Source organism: Carassius carassius, chromosome 8 (genome assembly GCF_963082965.1).
Source record: "Carassius carassius chromosome 8, fCarCar2.1, whole genome shotgun sequence".
Lineage (NCBI taxonomy): Eukaryota > Metazoa > Chordata > Actinopteri > Cypriniformes > Cyprinidae > Carassius > Carassius carassius.
The window spans coordinates 14,468,850-14,485,568 of NC_081762.1; the positions used below are offsets into that span (position 1 = coordinate 14,468,850).

The 16,719-nt window shown below is 37.3% G+C and overlaps 2 protein-coding genes across 5 annotated transcripts; one reads left to right on the plus strand and one right to left on the minus strand.

Moving 5' to 3' along the window:
* Positions 1-82: 82 nt before the first annotated feature.
* Positions 83-11,406, minus strand: pogza (pogo transposable element derived with ZNF domain a). Of its 3 annotated transcripts, none has more exons than XM_059556364.1 (18): positions 11,265-11,406; positions 9,891-9,988; positions 9,600-9,704; positions 9,361-9,440; positions 9,169-9,262; positions 8,542-8,748; positions 8,260-8,454; positions 7,725-7,813; positions 7,213-7,562; positions 6,978-7,132; positions 4,913-5,013; positions 4,669-4,815; positions 4,278-4,412; positions 3,968-4,155; positions 3,630-3,830; positions 3,414-3,526; positions 3,283-3,304; positions 83-2,428 (listed from the first exon to the last, which is right to left on the minus strand). In XM_059556364.1, exons 1-18 carry the CDS (start codon positions 11,273-11,275, stop codon positions 793-795), a joined length of 3,927 nt encoding a protein of 1,308 aa, XP_059412347.1. In that variant the 5' UTR covers positions 11,276-11,406; the 3' UTR covers positions 83-792. The 3 variants fall into 3 exon arrangements, with proteins under 3 accessions (XP_059412347.1, XP_059412346.1, XP_059412348.1); XM_059556363.1 differs by having other exon boundaries at positions 3,283-3,307; XM_059556365.1 differs by lacking the exon at positions 11,265-11,406 and adding an exon at positions 10,667-11,233 and having other exon boundaries at positions 3,283-3,307.
* Positions 11,407-12,199: 793 nt separating this feature from the next.
* Positions 12,200-15,641, plus strand: zgc:153441 (retinol-DH_like_SDR_c domain-containing protein). Of its 2 annotated transcripts, XM_059556367.1 has the most exons (8): positions 12,202-12,755; positions 12,851-12,925; positions 13,610-13,744; positions 13,863-14,054; positions 14,139-14,300; positions 14,528-14,647; positions 14,743-14,947; positions 15,070-15,641. In XM_059556367.1, the coding sequence occupies exons 3-8, from the start codon at positions 13,738-13,740 to the stop codon at positions 15,173-15,175; spliced, it is 792 nt and encodes a 263-aa protein (XP_059412350.1). In that variant the 5' UTR covers positions 12,202-12,755; positions 12,851-12,925; positions 13,610-13,737; the 3' UTR covers positions 15,176-15,641. The 2 variants fall into 2 exon arrangements, with proteins under 2 accessions (XP_059412349.1, XP_059412350.1); XM_059556366.1 differs by having other exon boundaries at positions 12,200-12,925.
* Positions 15,642-16,719: the final 1,078 nt, after the last annotated feature.

The following is a 16,719-nucleotide window of genomic DNA, read 5'->3' on the forward strand; positions in this document are numbered from 1 at the left end:
GAGTTACATTATTGACAGTTTTCCAACTCATTATTTGTTCATGTGCCCCACCCCCGCCCCTGAAAAAAAAATAGAACAATGATTCGTAAAGGAAATCTGTAATTTAATGAAATATCTACATATGTTTGGCAAACATAGAAATACATGGCTGAAATTAAATTTTGTAGTGGGGCCAATGAAAACGCGGAGTAAAAATGCCCCGAAATACTGGTTCAACTAAGCCAGCATAAAAAAAATAAAACAAAATTCCCCACATCTCTGGTGAGGTAAAAATCTTACGGTGAATAAAAATGTCACATTCTACCACATTAAAAGACAACACATGAATGTTCTTAAAGGAAAAACACAATGTTTGCATACATTACATCCCTAAAAGTGTTTATTCATTATGTGATCAAGTATGTTACAGTATAACCCTAAATACAGTAGGTAATGATTTCAAATCATTTCTATTTACATTTATGCACATTAAGATAACAGAGATCAAACCTGATGAAAAGGTGATAAGTTCAACCAGTGTGTAACACGTTGCACTTTTGTATTTCAATGAACAATAGAAGCCATAGCCACACAGGAACTTCACACTAGGGATCTTTAGCACCCATTAATGCAACAATATTTACACGTGCTAAAAATAACCTGCATTTACAGAACTCATTTTCATAGACACTTCAGTTGAGCAGTTCATTTTATTCTCGAAACACGAAATCTTGGTGGAAAAGGCACACTAAACACCTGCAGTTTCCAAAAATTTCCTTGACCTGTAGAGCCAACAATACTATTCCATTTGACTTAATGATCTAGAATTTCTGAATCCTCAAAACCATGGAAAGACTCCACATCGCTGTCCTTCTCAAAGAGCTTTCTTAACGCAAGCATGCCTGATTGTGGAGAGGACCAAGATTCTGCAGAAACAATACTAGAAGTCTCAGCTTTCTGCTCCTCAACTTTGTCTCCTTGCAATCTACTGACAAGCAGAGCTTCAGTAAGACTTCGCACCAGCTCAGAGGATTCCTCAGATGTCGCCTCTGGGTTAGTGCTCAAAACCCGATCAAAAGAGCGAAAAAGTAGTTTGGGCTCTGCTATAAGGACATCCAATACCTCAATAAGCCATCGAGACAGCAGAAGTGCAAGGTCAGCTGGTTTGGCTCCAACCAGTTCTTGTGGCGCTTTTGTCACATGCTCGCTCCAGCGAGCCTGCATAAACTCGCGCAACACTGGCCCCATACAGGCTTCAAGGGGCTGTAGACGGCGAGAGCAACTGCGTGGGATCAGACCTGGAAGAGTGTTAACACTGTTGAGCATCACCAAGAATTCATTGGACATGTGGCCTTTGTGTGTGTCCATTATCAGCAATCCTTTGCCTCCAGAACTAGGGTTGATGTGCCGACACCACACTTTGTCCAACCAAAGCTGAAGTCTTTCTTCATCTGTGAACCCTTCTGGCCTAGCCTCCAGGATTAAGAAGTCCGGCAATGAACTTGTGTCCTCCTTGAGAGGTTCACCTCTAAGGAAAACCATGGTGGATAGTGTGGTCCCATCAGCCAGGGCTGTGAATACAACATCTATGAGTGGATCTGTGGTGCCCATCAGCTTAAATGCAGACAACATGGATGATGAATCTGCAGAGGCTTCATCCAGTTGCTCCATATCTACAAAGATGGAAAGCTCCTCCATGGCACCAATACAAGACAACCTAAATGATTCTGAGTTCACTTGATTTTTTAAAAAGCTACTGAAGGTGCTCACGAGCTCTTGGGATTTACACGGTAGCAACTTGCTGGATGTGGCAAACGCTTGCAAGCCCAGATCATGGCGTAGAAAGAAATCAACCATTGAGTCGTAAGAAATATCTTGCACACCATGACTTCTCATGAACCCAAACAGGTTAGATTCATCGATAGGCAGTTGTTGCTCACGTTGGCATAGCACCCATTCGACTAAGCTATCAGCCACATCTGATGTAAAACCTTCTCGGCTTCTCGAGGGATCAAGCTGAAGCTGCCGTTTCATAAGCAATGACTGGACTTCTTCCGGTGGAGTGTCAAAGTGATTGGAGGCCTGGGGGACCCCGCAGCAGAGTGCATACAGTACGACTTTCAGCTGTGCCATGGTAAACGAGTTTTCTGCTGTATGTTCTGTATCAACTTCAGAAAGCCCTCCATTCAAAGTTGGCTTCAAAGCATCTGGACTGGCTTTACATATTTTGTCTGGGACAGCACTTAGTTCAATTGGCTGAACCAGAATGGGAAGTGATTGTGTGCAAGCGGGGCTAGCAGGGAGCGTTATTGTGTAGCTGGGTCGAGGAAGGGAGTTGGAGGACAGTGGAAATGAGCTACTGCCCACTTGCTTCACTTGCAAAGGCAAAAAGACCCCGTCGTTGAGTCTTTGACCTCCTCGAAGAAGGTCCGTTGGGATGAAGACAAATCTATAAAATGACAGTAATTCATAAGTTACCTCTTCTGCTAAACTGAAAGTTAAATGTCTAGCAACTGACTTTCATTACATGGACAAAAAATAAATAAATAACGGAGAAGCATTTCAGAAAATCTTTTTGTTTAAAGGCGTTCACACTGCTTAGTTCTAGAAACTGAATTCTAGGAACTAGCCAGAATTGTGGTTCCTAGAGAACCAATTTCTCCCTTAGACCGAACCCAGTGACAGTGACTTATTCAAACCATTTACAAATGCCAACAAACAGTGAATGGAGGGTGCCGTGATCTGAGCTGTTTTTGTTGTGTTTCGTGGGTTTTGTGATAATACAGATGGAATGTAAACTCACAAAAAAATCTGACTAAATCACTTATGACAACTTGCATGGTTACATATAATTGAGGCTGAGAAAAGAAAACAACACTGCAGACAACAGGTAGCTAAATGCCACTGTCGCTATTATCCAAAATATTTTTAAACAGCTTTTTAAAAAAGCTGGGTAGTGTTTTCTATGCGCCTAACCAATCACTTGCGTTCCTGAATGTTCTTATGATAGCTCCTCCCTGTTGTAGACCCTACTCTGAAGTAGGATCTAAATTAGTTCCCCCAAATGGTGTTATTAGAACTAAATAAGTTCGTAGTTCCTGCTGTGCGAACATGCCAAAAAGCAGGTACTTCCGCCAATAGTTCTAGGAATTATGAAAAGGTTCCTATGGTGTGAAAGCCCCTTATGTTCCATAAAAGAAAGTCATACAGGTTTGAAATAACATGAGGGATGGTAAATGATGACGGATAAAAAAATGTTGTGAACCATCCTTTTAAAACTTAAAACAAATGGAGCCAACGTACCTTTTATAGCCAAGTGAAAATCCTTCTGAAACAGAAAGAATATCATTAATAACTTAATTGTGACAGGATCATTATTAAAAGCTTTCTTTGCAAAAAAAAAAAAAAAGTTCAGACAGAAATAACCAACGTACCCCGTATGGTGCAATGGCTTGCTTGATGTTTAGGATAATCAGCAAGATGTTTGGCCATCAAATCCCCAACCTGAGTTTTGTATCTACATGTGGTACAGCTTAACCGCCCCTTCCTGCAAACATTTTAATTATCATTATTGACATTAAAAGTAACATTACAAAAAAAATGGAATGTTACATTAAAAGTAACATTACAAAAAAAAGGAAAAAGCTTACTTTGGGCAGGGTTTGTATAGGGTAATATATTTTTTTGTGCTTTTGCGAGGGACATGTTCACTGATCATGTGATTGGCATACGCTCTGGAACAGCAGGTGTTGTATCGGCAGAGGGAACAGCTCACATAGGTGGGGAAATGGTTGGAAAAATATGGAATGTCATAGTTGCATTCCATGCAGAAGTGTTTTTCTGTTGGCTTGCTGGAAGAACAAGATGATGGCCATTTGTCAGAAGGCTAATATCTATAAATATCTTTATGAAAGTCTGATCTGTATTTTGTTTTCAAACAAAAGTAAATAGATCAATCAATAGATAGATCGAGCAAGAAAATACTCACCACTGACTCTGAAACTTAACCATTAGCTCCACCATGCTTTTCACTGGTTTTTTCTTCATGGGACTGACTTCACTGGTGACATTTTGAGATGCTACAAGTGTTGATGTGGTGTTTGAGAGAGTCTTCAGTGGCGGTGCTACTAAATTATCTCTGTTGTCAGTGCTGGCAGCATAAGCTCGGATGGTTACCTGAAACAGACATGGAAAATGGTAATGCTATCAAACAAACAGTTAAAAAGCAGTAAATCAGTAGCAGTACAAACATCAAGTGACATGGCATCTGTGATTGGGAGTTAAAAACATAAACTTACCCTAGTGCCAGGCACAAGACCCTCCAATTGCTTGGGCTTGACAAAGGTCCTGTGAAACTTTTGTTTGTGATGCCACTCGTCCTTCTCACGGATGAACTGAAGTCTGCACCTGTCACAGTGCCTCGCTATTTTTTTCTGGATGCACAAACACATACCTTAACAGGAGCTTTCTGACACATCAGTCAATATTAACATTTAAAAGAAAAAGTATCTCTTATATCAATAAATAATCAATAAATCAGCAGACAATCAATAATTGATATTCCTAAGTCTAATCATAGTAAAGCATTAGTTTAGGATCTGAAAAGTCTTTCCATATTAATAATGATTTAATATCTCAACACTTGTTATCTATAATAAAGCCTGTTGTAGTGCTAAGCACTTTCTTTACCTGATGTCTAGTGAAGTGCATTTGGAAGCCGCCGCAAGACTTAAATACTTTTAAGCAAAAGGGACACAATAAGATGCAGGTGTTCTTGTGCTGCTCTGCAAAGTGGCTTATGACATCTTCGTAGAAAGAGGAGCGGAACTCACACACCTGAGGTACACAAGAGTAATTGATTTACACAAACATTTTCAAGAAAAAACTATTGTTGCTGAGAGGAAAGACATAATGAATACACAAAATCAGTCACCTGACACATGTAGGGCATCTCGCCAGGCTTGTGCGCATGTTTCATGTGGTTCAGAAAGATAGGTTCATTCTCAAAGGACCACTCACAGATCTTGCACACTTCTGTATAACAGAATGAAAAATTAGTGGTCGACCAATATTGTTTTTTTGACAGCTGATGCAGATATCTTGGAAAGCAAGGGGGCCGATATCATTTTTAAATTAATATTTAAAAAATTTGAAATCATTTGACAATGGACTAAAAAATAAATGTGTAAAATAAACATATTTATACTTAAGATGATAAAGTATTTTTCACAAATAAATAAATATAGTAAAAAAAAGTATGTAAACACTGTAACCAGTTTGTGTGCATTGGGAATCATATTTTTCAAATAAAGCCAGGGTAACACTCATTTTACATACAGAACACAGAGAAAAAAAAACATGAATATGGCAGTGGGCAAATGCATAAAGCATGGGATGTGAATTGGCACTGGTTTCACGATTCAATTCGATTACGATTATCATGTCAATGATTGGATTCAATTCGATTTCACGATGCATTCTTTGTAACCTCGGTTTTCAATAATCCTGCACATGGCTACATTTTCATCAGTAAATAGTCTACAAGCAGTCAGATATTTGAACTCCCTTTTTATTTTTTATCTTTTATTTTATCTGCTTCAAATAAAACTTAAGTTTGAACAGAGTAAATACACTAGTAAATGAACACTAGTATTAAGTGAACACTAGTAAATAAATACTAAAGGCACATGAAACTGTCAAGTACTGAATGCATTTAAAGTGCAGTGTACTACTTCAAAAAGTATTTAAATGTTAACAAATGTATAAAAATTTACTTAATTTATAACCCATAATAAATAGTACAGTCTTCAAATCTAAAACTTTCTGTACAGCTCTAATATACAACATAAAATCAAAAAATATAAGATAACAGCACTGGGCACTTCCTGAATGTAGCAAACATTCAACTAAATTTAAGTCTGCACACAACAAACAACAGAGCATTTAGAACTAATAAATACAGATACAGAAAATACAGGGTCGGCCTTTGGGCCAGCTGCCGTCAGCATCTCAGGATGAAAACGTCTAACATGATTTCTTAAGTTAGTCGTATTCCCAACATTTTTATTTCAGCTTGACAGGTTTTACACACTGCGTGTGTCCTGTCCGTTGTGCCTACCAATTAGTTTATAAAAACCAAAATGTGCCCAGCTCTCAGATGTAAAATTTGTATGTGCATTTTTTTATATTCGCGTATGTGTTTTGCCTCCTTCTGCCATTTTAAACTCGTGTATATGCTGAAACGTGTATATGCAAATGATGTCATAGGCTATAATCGATTAAGGTCTATTACTGCATCGATGCAAAATCGTCTACATCCGCATTGCGATGCATTGATGCAACGATTAATTTCAACACCCCTAAAGCGTAGCATAATTTGAAATCATGAGTTTAAAGTTTAAAGCATTCAATTCACATGGACTGACCGTCACGCAGAGAACACGCGATTATGCTAGATAAAAAATGCTCACTTCACAAGCTCTAACAGCTGGATTCAACTAAGTTTGCAAGGTTTGTGATTTTAAATGTTCATTAGTCATTCAAAGATTTGTTTAAATTATATAAATGCATATTTTCTTAAAGCTGACGACAAACGAGAAAGTATTAAAATATTTGCCTATTACTAATAATAAAAAAGCAATCATTATAATAGCTGTTGTACACATTAATTCCTTTGTTTAAATGCTCTATCTGATTATTAGACAGACTTCTAACCATATTAGACAGAACTGCTAACAAGGAAGGTGAACAAGAAGGAGAATGTGAGCACTGTGTTCTAAGGTGCTGCCTTTCTCAGCACCGTCAAAATAAAAGTCTGGTACGTCATCAAAATAAAAGTCAAATACATCGGCCAAGCAGGAAAACTTATCAGCCAATGCTGATATATGCAAAATGGCAAATATCGGCCGATATATCGGACTTGGCAATATATCGGTCAACCACTAATAAAAATATATATAAAAAACCATAAATATTTAATTCCAGGGGTATAGACTTACTTGAGGAATCTGCTTTGTTATGGACTGTCTCAACATGGCACTGCAGAAGAAAAGGTGTCGAGAAGTTTCTGTAGCAGTGCTGGCACATAGCATGATAGTCTACTTCCCCTGTTTGTCGCTCCAACTCCATGTGATGTTTTGTGTGGTTCATCAGCCTTTAAAATGAGGGTTAAAGGATGAAAGATCTTTTGATCTCAACAACTCCCCTCAAAAAACAAACTGAAAACCAACTTACTTGATGTTGCCTTTCACCTTCTTGTCACAAAGTTGGCATTTCATCATGATAGGCTCTGCATTGGGTCTTACTAGTGCAGGCTGGCCAGGGTGCTGCCCATAGAAGAAGTCTTCAACTAACATGATCATTCTGCCCTGCTCATCAAAATCCCCAGAGCGAGGACTAGGCGTTCCTTCAGGTATCTCAGAAGTGGTGACGTGTCTGAAAGTCTTTTCTGAGGATGTGGAGAAGGAAACTGGAGTCTTGGATGGGGAGGGGTTTGAGTGTGTTTTGTCACTCGGGCGCTTAATCCTTTTTCTAGCTTGGGCTGTCAAGTCCCAGACACTCTTGATAAGTTCTTGATTGCATTGCTGGAAAATGGGGAACAAGAGAAATGAACATGAGTGAAGAATTTGGTGAAAGGTTTAAATAATTCTCACAGTAGAGTTTCTAAACCAAAAATTTTTAAAACCCCAGCTTTAAAGCATTGTTCATATGCATTTAATCTCAAAAGGATATGGATAAAAACTTACACAGTAGTATCCACGGAGGGACGGAATCTTTTGGTAAAAGGTCTTACAGCGAACACAGAATTTTGATGAATTGAAGCCTCTCTTCAATGCTGTAAAACAAAGATACTCCTCTCAATTCCTTCTCTTCATAGGATAGTTCGCATAAAAATAAAAATTCTGTCACCATTATCTCTATAAATCTATATGACTTCTGGTCATCATCAAAATGCAAATTAAGGTATTTTTAGACCTGCAAACCTGTACCTCAATAGAATGTCCACTGAAATGTTACACTTTAAAAAGTTCATTAAGAGATTGTAAAACAAATCCAAGTCTTCGGAAAAGACACAATCTATTTATATAATGAATCTCTTTTATTCACATGATCAATGCACATGCATAGGGCTCATTAAATATGGTAAGTGGAAGCACAAACATGCTTGATTGACATGCGAGAACCAATTGGTTCTCAATAACAAGCAAGCAATAACAACACTAAGAATTGCAACTAAAAATGAGATCTAAACAATCTGTTTTATCAGAAAAAGGTCCTGACCGTTAGTTGCTGTGGCTGGAGCAGGTTTGTTAACCTGAAAAAGCCCACCAGACAGGAGCGGGGCTGGAGCTCTGTTTGCTATATTGTTTTGGATGGTGACGGCTTTGTTTGGCTGCACTAATGAACTCGCTACTGGACCAGCAGCTGCAGGTGCTCCAGTAAACTTGGTAAACTTTATTACTTTTATTGTTGCTCCTAATAAAATAACAAAATAAACATGAGGTAAATCATCTAAAATGTTTTGGTTATAAAATATGAAGTATCAACTGCATAAATTGTCACCTGGATTTGCGGCTGGTAGGACGTTGGAGGGTGTCATGTTAAGAGTGGTCACTCCGGGGGCTGCTGAAGTGACGCTTTGTAGATTTGAGGGGTTGCTGATGGTCAAAGTGACTGGGATCTGCAATGCAGAGATTTTTCCAGGGGTGGTTTGCTGTACTGAACTTGCTGGGGTAACCATCCGAGGAGCAATTAACTGTTGTGTCTGAGCTGATAAGGACAGACAAAACTATTTCAGCAAAATAAGTACTGTTTATGAGCAGCAGAGGAATACAAAAAGAAAACTAAATGCCTGGCAACAGATTATTGGAATACTGTAGACTCTTGAACACTATTTAGTCTGATGCAAGAGCATTCACACTGGTTGTTGAATGTTGAAATGTGGCTTTTGCAGATGAATGTAAGAGAGGAGTGTGGTTTAAGTCAGGCATACGTCACCAGAGAAGTGCGTGTAATATTTTTAATTAAACACTGAGGTCAAAAGAATTAAATGTCAATGAATTGTTCGCCATATGATATATAACATTTAAATGTTAATTTCATTGCCATCTTTAAAGAGAGCAATGCATCCCGCAAAATGTGTCTGAAAGTAACTGTGAAATAAAATCACTGGTTTGAGGTAAGACTTACCAGAAGTCAGAAAACTAATAGGTTGTCCATTCAAAAGGTAACCAAGTGATGTTCCCAAACTCATAGAACCTGCCAAAGGCTGCCCTGGATTTGGCTAAAACAGATGACCATCATTTAAATACAACATGTCTAGTTTCAATATGTAAACAGTAGGTTAAATGGCCTATTGACAGTAAAAGAGAAAACTAAAACCTGTGCGCTGATGAAGAAGGTTTGGCCACCGGCAGCTCCAGCTGGTTGGGCAGCATTAGACAGTAATGCAACAGCAGGAGCTAGAGGTAAAAACAATTTATTTCCACGCTGAAGCTACACAGATTTTCTTTTTCAGTGTTTCTAAGCGCAAACTAGTGACCACTAGGTGGCAGTATATGGAAAGGAAGTTCTTCCAGGCTTTGTAATATTTTTTAGAAGCATGTTTGTTTTCTTCTTACCAGATGCCAAAGGCACGGCTTGATTTGCGAGGTCCGTAGTAGCGGAGGTTGCTTCAGAGGTGCCATCAGACTGTATTGGTATCAGTGCACTATTGCCACTCGGGGCTACAGTAATTAAGTAAATGAATAAATGAACAAAAGGCATAACACTTTCATTTGTAATTACACACTTTTCCGAATATATGATTACATGATATTCATAAAACACTTCAAAGCCTTCTAGACCACATACATTTAAACAATAAAAAATAAAGAGTAGTTTCTACTTATATATATATTTAAAAAAATTACCTTTATTATATATCTGGTTCCTGTTTTCTGTAAAACTCTGGCATGGCTCTAGATCATCTTCATCACACTGCATGTAAAGGTCTGATTCTGCCATGTTTCTGTAAACAAAAATTGATTCTTATACAGTCAGTCATCACTCCTGTCAATAAGACTAGTAATGTTTGTGGATAAACATATAACAACAATCTGTTTGACAGCTATAAAGTGACAATAATAATAATAATTGTTGTTGTTATTATTATTAGTTAACATGATAATATGAATCTTTTTGTGCAGCTTTTAATCATAAATTCTATATTTTTATATACATATATTTATTATATAACAACGTATTATTTTATAGCAATAATAAGTTATTTCTGCAAAACAGCAAATGTACTAATGATATAGTGGAAAGCAGTGGAAACGTGCCCGTAAATATTACTTATTTTAGTTGTCAGTGCTTGTGTTGTGGCTGCCCTACTCAAAGTTATAAAAAAAACTTAAATATTTGTTTACTTTTTGTCATACTTTGGCAGAAAGTGACATAGATCAGCTGCTAAAGCGATTTGTTGATTCAGTATCGACATCCTGTCATCATAAACACGAGTCCCTTTAACGCCCCAACAGACGCACGCGATCCTCCCGTAGAGCGCGCGCGAGGCTAGCGTTAGCACGCTGTGCTAACTGCACTCATGCGAGACCCCGTGCTAGCATTTACCTGACTGAACAACTTTTAACAACTTCTTTACAAACACCGACGCGCTGCTTTCAGAAAGAAGTAGAGAGATTCTTACCTCGTGCACGGTTTTGCATATACGCAAGATATTATGCAAATTTACAATGCGTTATTTCCTTTAATTCTTCGCGGGCTTTGCCATGATGGAAAAACAATGATCCCTGTTCTGCAGACGTTTTTGCCTCTATGCTCGCGGTGGTAGGCGAAACATTTAAAAACGTCACTTCCACGAGCGTTTCCCTGCACACTGATTGGTTGCGATATTTGTGAGAAAGGCGGGTTGATCTTGATTATTCATTATTTAATAAAAAAAGCGAATAAAATAGTTCATGTCTATGCTAGCGAAGAGTCATTGTTACATTACACGCATATAATGATATGAAAAGGTGCCTGGAGTATCACTTCCAATAATAAGCATACATGTTATAATGCCGTTTTATCGAAGATAATTGCCATTTACAGTAAATATTAACCTTACGATTTTTTTCTTCACATTTTTCAGCATTTGTGGTTCTATCTGCTGCACTGATTTGGTTGTTTTACAACAGCAGTGTTTATCTGCACTAAACAGTGTGCACAGCCACCAGCTTAGCTGGCTAAATACTTTAGGCTAATGATCCAACACGATCACTGCCGAGTTAACGACACGAACTCACGTCTCGATCATCGAAAGCAACACGTTTACTTTTTTTAGTCAATGTATGCTAGTCTCGCGCCATAACTAATAGCTTCTGCCTGCATAATCGTTTTCTTATCGTAATAGTCTTCACTCTATGCCTTCACTAATTCTAAGATGGCGCCTGATGTTTAGAAGTCAGGAATGCATTACTGACATGAGATATTATTAAATGGTTCTATCCAAATATTCCTCGATTGAGACACAAACTCTTTCATATTAAAACGAGTATGTTTCTCCAACAACACCAACACAGTTTTGTGATTTTTATAGAACGAATTGGTGTTTTGTTCAATTATTGTTATAACGTTTATAAGTAGTAAAAAAGAATGAAGCCCCTCATGTTTTATAGAGTCGTTCAGTTTATACTCTTAAAACCAAGAACCGAATTAGGATTTTAGAGCAATGGCTTCCCCATCGAGATGATCCTGTTTTCTTTCCCATTTCTTAGGATGATGGTTTATATTTAAAAACATAACTTAAATAAGATAGCCTATGTTTTGTTCATAATTCATAGCCTATCTTAAAACCTTAGGTATGAAGCAGCTGCGTTTTTAAAGTATGTGACAATTTGTTAGCACTTCGTTTTAAAAGCAGCTTCAAAATTCACCTTTATTGTTTTAATGTGTAACCTATTTTATGTGTATAAAGTTATTTATGGGTATCTTTGGTCCCATGGATCTATGGTTCATTTATCATCCATGGAACATTTCCGTTGCACCAAAGGTTCTTTAATGGAAAGGGGTTCTTTAGATTATAAAAATGTTCTTCACATGCAGAAAAATGGTTTTAAGATCTCTTCACTAAAAGGTTCTTTGGGGAACCCAAAATGGTTTTCATGGCATCTCAGCGAAAACCCCTTTTGGAAAAAAACGTAAATTTTTAAGACTAGTAGAAAAAATGTAAAAAAAATTCCATATAAAAACTTCCATATTCAAGGGCATGTATCTATTTTAGGAACTCATATGATTATAACAATAGATTAAGGTATGAAAGCGAATTTTAAAATATATACTACCCTAATAAATTTTTGTCTAATTTGTCATATCCAAACATCCCCATATTTCTGATCTTGGGAGCTATAGCCTTATAAAATCAGCAAAATAGTGCCAAAACAATGAATAAGGCCATAGTAGGGAAGATGACACATGACCCAAACAATATACCCCAAAAAGCTTTTTATAGCTTAAAAGATCAGGAGCTGTTTTCAAATACCTCAAATGAAGAAAATCTTAAACCCAAGACATTTTTTTGCATCTAACGAAAATCTCTTTGTGTCACAGTTTTCTGTTTTAAAAGCATGATTTGTTTAGATCACTGTTTTTGTTATTCACATTTCTGTCTGAGCGTAAGCCATGGAATCTAAGTTGATCTTGATTTAATCTTCTTATAAAACCTTGACCCAGCCTTAAATGCAGGGTGCTTAGATGTGTTAGCCGGCATTGAGCTTGACGGTGGCCTGCAAATTTTTGTAAGCAAAGAAAAGAGTTACTGTACGACAGATAATAAAATGAAAGCAGATCTGACAGCACATCACAGTGGATGACATGTATCTCTCTATTCAAGTAACTCAACTGTGGGAGGAACTGAGGTCGAATCGTCTCGCCAAATACGGCACAGTAACTGCGGTCACAGCTATTAGTAAGTTACGTAATGTAATTTCTTCTCATTCTAACTGTCGATGGGTTTAAATAAAATTTGAGTCAGTTATAAGTTTCTTCCAAATATTGTAAAATATAATAATACAGAGCTATTGTGCTGAATGTACAATGTTGTGGCGCAAAAGGTATTTAACATCATTTAAGGGATTTGGTTAATTTTTGAGGAATCTAATAGAATTCAGAAGATGTGTGATCTTTTTATATATTTGTTTTCACTACACAGTAATATCAAATTCATATTGTTGTATATTTGTTTGATTTGCAGGGTGTTTACACAGCAAATACAGCAATATATTTAAAAATGTCTTTTTGTATGGACTTTATGGATTATAAAGGCAGTGAGCCAACTCTTCAGCCATGCTTCCAAGCCAGATCTAAAACAAAAGCCCTTTTTCATATTTTCAGAATCTTTGTAGACACAATTTACAACATGTAGACTTCCCTGGGACTTGAATGAAAGAATGTGTCTTATAATAGATCTTCACAGACACTATTTAAACTGAACAGAGATGACATCAATGAATTCAATGATGAACTGCCTTAAGTATCATTTTGCATTATTGACACACTGTTTTGCTAATGAATGTTGTTCAGTTGCTTTGACGCAATGTATTTTGTTTAAAGCGCTATACAAATAAAGGTGACTTGACGACTTCAAAAACAGGTTTGGTTCTGCTGAGAAAATGGATTGCAGGTGGAGTTTGCCGCTGTCATGTGCGACTGGACGGGAAGACAGTCATCATTACTGGTGCCAACACTGGCATTGGAAAAGAGACAGCACGTGACCTGGCCATGAGAGGTAAACACACTGTTATGCTTACAAAACCACTGAAAGGTCTAGGTTTTGGAGGAATTTAGGGATATAAGGTGCCCTTTGCATCATAGACTGATGGACAATAGCATCTGTTTTTTGGTAGGGGCTCGGGTTGTTATGGCTTGCCGTGATCTTTCAAAAGCAGATAAAGCAGCGGCAGAGATTCGCAGATCTACAGGAAATGGCAACATAGTAGTTCGGCACTTAAACCTCTCATCTCTGCTCTCCGTGCGTCAGTTTGTGCATGAATACACTGCCACAGAGGATCGACTGGATGTACTTATTAACAATGCTGGTGGGACCTTTGACCTCATTATTAGTTAAGCAACAAATCACACTATGCTTTAACCTTTATTGTTACTTATTGCACATTTTTTAGGAGTGATGATGTGCCCTAAAAGCCTGACAGAGGATGGCTATGAAACCCAGTTTGCTATCAATCATTTGGGCCATTTCCTCCTGACTGTCCTGCTCCTGGACATGCTGAAGAAGTCTAGTCCTAGTCGAATTATTAATGTATCCAGCATTGCTCACAAAGGAGGTAAAACCCACCCATTAATATCTTAGCTTCACATCTTTTAGTTGCCAGGCTTTCCATAAAACATCTGTTGTACATGTGATACACAAAACATACTAGAAAATATCCATATTTAATCTAATGTATATACATTTTGAGATCTGCTAAAGAATACAGTATTATTAATTAATTTTGTAAAAGAGACTTTCATATCCATGCAACATATTTCAGTCTGCTGACCTTTCTTGCAGGTAAGATCCACTTTGATGACCTTAACTTCAACAAAGCACCGTACGATTCCTTGGTCAGTTACAGACAGAGCAAACTTGCCAACCTGCTGTTTACTCGAGAATTAGCACAAAGGATTAAAGGTTTGTGCACTCATCCCCAATGCATCAGTTACATTGAAACATTGAAAATGCTTTAAAAACTGTTTTACAACTTATTCCTGCTCTATTTTGAATAGGGTCTGGTGTAACAGTGTACTCTCTTCACCCTGGAGTAATCCGCACTGAACTGGGACGTTACGTGCAGACGCGCCACCCTCTGCTCAGCACTCTGTTGTCTTTTCCTGCTCTCTTACTGATGAAAACCCCCAATCAAGGTGCTCAGACTTCTATTTACTGTGCGGTTGCTGAGGGGCTGGAGTCTCACAGTGGCTGCTATTTCAGGTGGGCTGTTAATATTAATATTCATAAGCTTTCACCATGATTGTATTTAAATTTGTCTAAATATTTAACCTTTTCTAATATGTTTATTCTTCACTCTGAATGACAATAAGATCTGTTTACAGTGATTGTAAGCTGAAGGAACCAGCTCCTGAAGGTAAAGATGATCTCGCTGCCCTGCGATTGTGGGAAATAAGTGCAAAACTTGTCGGCTACAATGAAGAGAACTGACAACTCTCCACCAAGCTCTATTCATAATACCACATGCCTGAAAGCTTTGTATGCAGTTATCAACACTCAGATCATCTTTTCCATCTTTGTTGATGTTTAAAAAATGTAAAACTTAATTAAATTGAATGTATGGTTACTGATCATTAGTGGTTTAATCAACTAGAAGAAAAAACAGAATCTGTATGGTGTTTTTGTCTGGATCGGCAACCTACTGTAGCCTACTGTGTTCTCTGAATTGCCCATGACTGATGTCATTTGACATTTTAAAGCTGTTTTGAAATATCTCATTTGATGAGTAGCCTAATAAAGGTTTAATTAAAGGATATCTGTATTGTAACCTAAATAAAATTCAAATAAGAAACATTCATTTTAAAAAGGGCAGTTGATTGATGCAGTGATTCGTGAGTTGTGACAGAATCGTTCTCCTGTGTCAAATCTTTCAAATTTGTTCACGAATCTGACTGAATTGATCTGACTGAAGTACTCACTGAATGAATATTTGAATGCTGGTATAATAATTATTTATTTTGATTATTAATACATTTTTGATGAAATCTTGTTATTGTAACACTAATGTTTGCAAAATAAAATTCAGAACACAAATTTCAATAGCCGCTATGAAAATACGGTTGCCGTAATTTTGCCAAGTAGGACATATTCCTGGATCAACATCTTTTGATGATCCTGGATCATTATTATTTTTTCAAAAATACAGACTTAACGCAATCCCTACCCTTAAATCTAACCTTACCCATACTTTATTCCTGAAATCAGAGGGAAATGATAGCTGATTAACAAAGGTGTAGAAGATCTTAATCCTGATTGTTGGCCTAAAAGAGATATTTCCTGAAAGGTTATGTCTCAATTCTGATTGGTTGGTTGGAATGTTGTTCCAGGATCAATAAGGATGTTAATCCAAGAACATGTTGTACTTGGCTAAATCATGCTCGCCATGAAAATACTGAGCTAGAGTGTGGTTGCGATGTCCGATTCGTGGGCGAATCGTTCTTCTGAGTAGAATATTATTTTATATTTCAGAATATTTGTTCCATAGACCAGGAACCTCAATGGAACCTCGATCTGGAACAGAGAGGAGACCAAGATTACATAGGAACCTGTTTGGTTTATGAGTAGAAATTGCCTTAGAGATATTTTGGGATTTGATTATGCAGAGATTTAAAAACAATAGTTAAAATTGTAAAAATAATTCTAAATTTGACTGGTAACCAGTTTAGTGAAATAAGAATGGGTTAGATGATCGGATCGGCCTTCCGTCTGCCTGTCAACAACCATCTGTAATAGAGGGCTGATTTAGTAGCCTATGAATTACAGTAGCCTAATCTAAATGAGATAGAACAAACAAGCAAATAATCTGTTAAAATGATTTTACAGAGAGTAAAGATTTGATTTTTGATAAACACAATAAGTGGAAGAAACTTGATTTGACCACTGCACTAATTTATTTATCAAAACACAGGTTGCAATAAAAAAGAACACCAAGATTTTTAGCACAGAAGGGTGTAAAGCAGGAAGAGAGAGGACCG

Coding starts and splice junctions, on each gene's coding strand:
- pogza (XM_059556363.1), bottom strand. Junction 8,749..9,168: donor TATTAGTTTTCTGACTTCTG/GTAAGTCTTACC, acceptor TGTCCTTATCAG/CTCAGACACAACAGTTAATT. Junction 2,429..3,282: donor TTTTCACTTGGCTATAAAAG/GTACGTTGGCTC, acceptor GTCATTTTATAG/ATTTGTCTTCATCCCAACGG.
- zgc:153441 (XM_059556366.1), top strand. CDS start 12,832: ATGTATCTCTCTATTCAAGTAACTCAACTGTGGGAGGAACTGAGGTCG. Junction 14,301..14,527: donor CAGCATTGCTCACAAAGGAG/GTAAAACCCACC, acceptor CCTTTCTTGCAG/GTAAGATCCACTTTGATGAC. Junction 14,648..14,742: donor ATTAGCACAAAGGATTAAAG/GTTTGTGCACTC, acceptor TATTTTGAATAG/GGTCTGGTGTAACAGTGTAC.